The sequence below is a fragment of the Malurus melanocephalus genome, unplaced genomic scaffold (genome assembly GCF_030028575.1).
Source record: "Malurus melanocephalus ecotype Western Australia unplaced genomic scaffold, MMel_1.1 scaffold_2584, whole genome shotgun sequence".
Classification (NCBI taxonomy): Eukaryota; Metazoa; Chordata; class Aves; order Passeriformes; family Maluridae; genus Malurus; species Malurus melanocephalus.
Genome location: NW_026625816.1, coordinates 3381 through 5478, shown reverse-complemented (window position 1 = coordinate 5478; position 2098 = coordinate 3381). Strand labels below are relative to the sequence as shown.

The 2098-nt window shown below is 53.7% G+C and overlaps 1 protein-coding gene across 1 annotated transcript; it reads left to right on the top strand.

The window, feature by feature from the left end:
* Positions 1-6: 6 nt before the first annotated feature.
* LOC130587860 (homeobox protein Hox-B2-like) lies at positions 7-649 on the top strand. Its single transcript, XM_057388825.1, has one exon. It carries the CDS (start codon positions 40-42, stop codon positions 568-570), a length of 531 nt encoding a protein of 176 aa, XP_057244808.1. The 5' UTR covers positions 7-39; the 3' UTR covers positions 571-649.
* The last annotated feature ends 1449 nt before the right edge of the window (positions 650-2098 follow it).

Genomic DNA, 2098 nt, shown 5'->3' with positions numbered 1-2098 from the left:
ACCGAGCGCCAGGTCAAGGTTTGGTTCCAAAATCGCCGCATGAAACAAAAACGGCAACGCCAAAACCGCGAAACGCCCGAAGAGGAACCCCCCAACCCCGGCCTGGATGAGGGAAGCGACCCCGCCGAGGAACCAGAGGGTTCTCCGGGTTTAGGCGCGGGTTTAGGCGCGGGTTTAGGCCCGGCTTTGGAGGGCGGAGGGATCGCGGGAGTTGATCCCGAGTCGCCCGCGCTGCCGGAGCTGAGGCTGAGCCCGGCTGAGCCCGGCTTAGAGGTGGCCCCGGGATTTTCTCCGGTAGCCCAGGGATTTTCTCCGGTAGCCCGGGAATTTTCTCCGGTAGCCCAGAGGTTTTCTCCGGTAGCCCGGGAATTTTCTCCGGTAGCCCAGGGATTTTCTCCGGTAGCCCGGGGGTTTTCTCCGGTAGCCCGGGGGTTTTCTCCGGTAGCCCAGGGGTTTTCTCCGGTAGCCCAGGAATCTCTGGAGAGCCCCCTGAACCTCTCCGAGGAGGAGTTGGACTTGTTCACCCGCGCGCTTTGTGCCATCGATCTGCAGAATTTCGCTTTGCAGTAGCGGGGGTTTGTCCGCTCCCGCCTAAGTCGGGTTTTATCTCCCGTTCCCGGCCCCATTCCAGCCCCAAATCCGACCTAAAATAACGGGGAACCCCCAAAAATCCGTCCTAGAAAATACGGGGTGCGTTCCCCAAAATCAACCCTAAAAGAAGGGGGAGTGACCCCAAAATCGGCCCTAAAAGAATGGGGAGCGCCCCAAAATATCGCTCTGAAAAAACGGGGAGCGCCCCCAAAATCCACCCTAAAATAAGGGGGAGCGCCCCCAAAATCCGCCCTAAAAGAAAGGGGGAACGTCCCCAAATATCGCTCTAAAAAACGGGGAGCGCCTCCAAATCTGTCCTAAAAGAAGGGGGAGCGCCCCCCAAATCTGTCCTAGAAAATACGGGGCGAGTTCCCCAAAATCCGCCCTAAAATAAGGGGGAGCGCCCCCAAATATCGCTCTAAAAAAACGGGGAACCCCTCCAAAATCTGTCCTAAAAAAACGGGGCACGTTTCCCAAAATCCGCCCTAAAATAAGGGGGAGCACCCCCCAAATCTGTCCTAAAATAAGGGGGAACCCCCAAATCCGCCCTAAAAAAAACGGGGAGTGACCCCAAATTTGCCCTTAAAAAACGGGGAGAGCCACCAAAATCCGTCCTAGAAAATACGGGGTGCGTTCCCCCAAATCCACCCTAAAAGAAGGGGGAGCGCCCCCAAAATCTGTCCTAAACGAACGGGGACCGCCCCCAAAATCCGCCCTAAAAAAAAAACGGGGAGTGTCCCCAAATATCGCCCTAAAAGAAGGAGGAGCGCCCCCAAAATCCGCCCTAAAAAACGGGGAGCGCCCCCAAATCCGCCCTAAAATAAGGGGGAGCGCCCCCAAAATCCGCTCTAAAACAAGGGGGAACCCCCAAATCCGTCCCAAAAAAACGGGGAGCGCCCCCAAAATCCGTCCTAAAAAGACGGGGAACGCCCCCCAAATCTGTCCTAAAAAAACGGGGAGCGCCCCAAAAATCCGCCCCAAAAAATAAGGGGAACCCCCCTCAAATCCGCCCTAAAAGAAGGGGGAGCGCCCCCAAATCTGTCCTAAAAGAAACGGGGACCGCTCCCAAAATCCGCCCTAAAAGAAGGGGAGCACTCCCAAATCCGCCCTAAAAAAACGGGGAACCCCCAAATCCGCCCTAAAATAAGGGGGAGCGCCCCCAAATCTGTCCTAAAAGAAGGGGGAGCGCCCCTAAAATCCGCTCTAAAATAAGGGGGACCCCCAAATCCGTCCCAAAAAACCGGAGAACCCCCAAATCCGCCCTAAAAGAAGGGGGACCCCCCAAATCAAGCTCAGGCCGTTTCTCGTTCAATCTCCTCCTCCCAATTCCTTTTGAGACCCCAAATCGCCCCCACCCCAATATTTATTCCAGAAGGTTCCCATTCTAAAAAAAAATGGAATTTTGATAATTTTTTTTTTTCTAAAATGCAGGTATTTCATTATAGTTTTATTTATTTTTATTTTTATTTTATTATTTATCTCTAATGAAACCGATAGTTCAAATCCT

Bases quoted from the DNA above. Each gene is read 5' to 3' on its own strand.
- LOC130587860 (XM_057388825.1), top strand. From the start codon at position 40: ATGAAACAAAAACGGCAACGCCAAAACCGCGAAACGCCCGAAGAGGAA.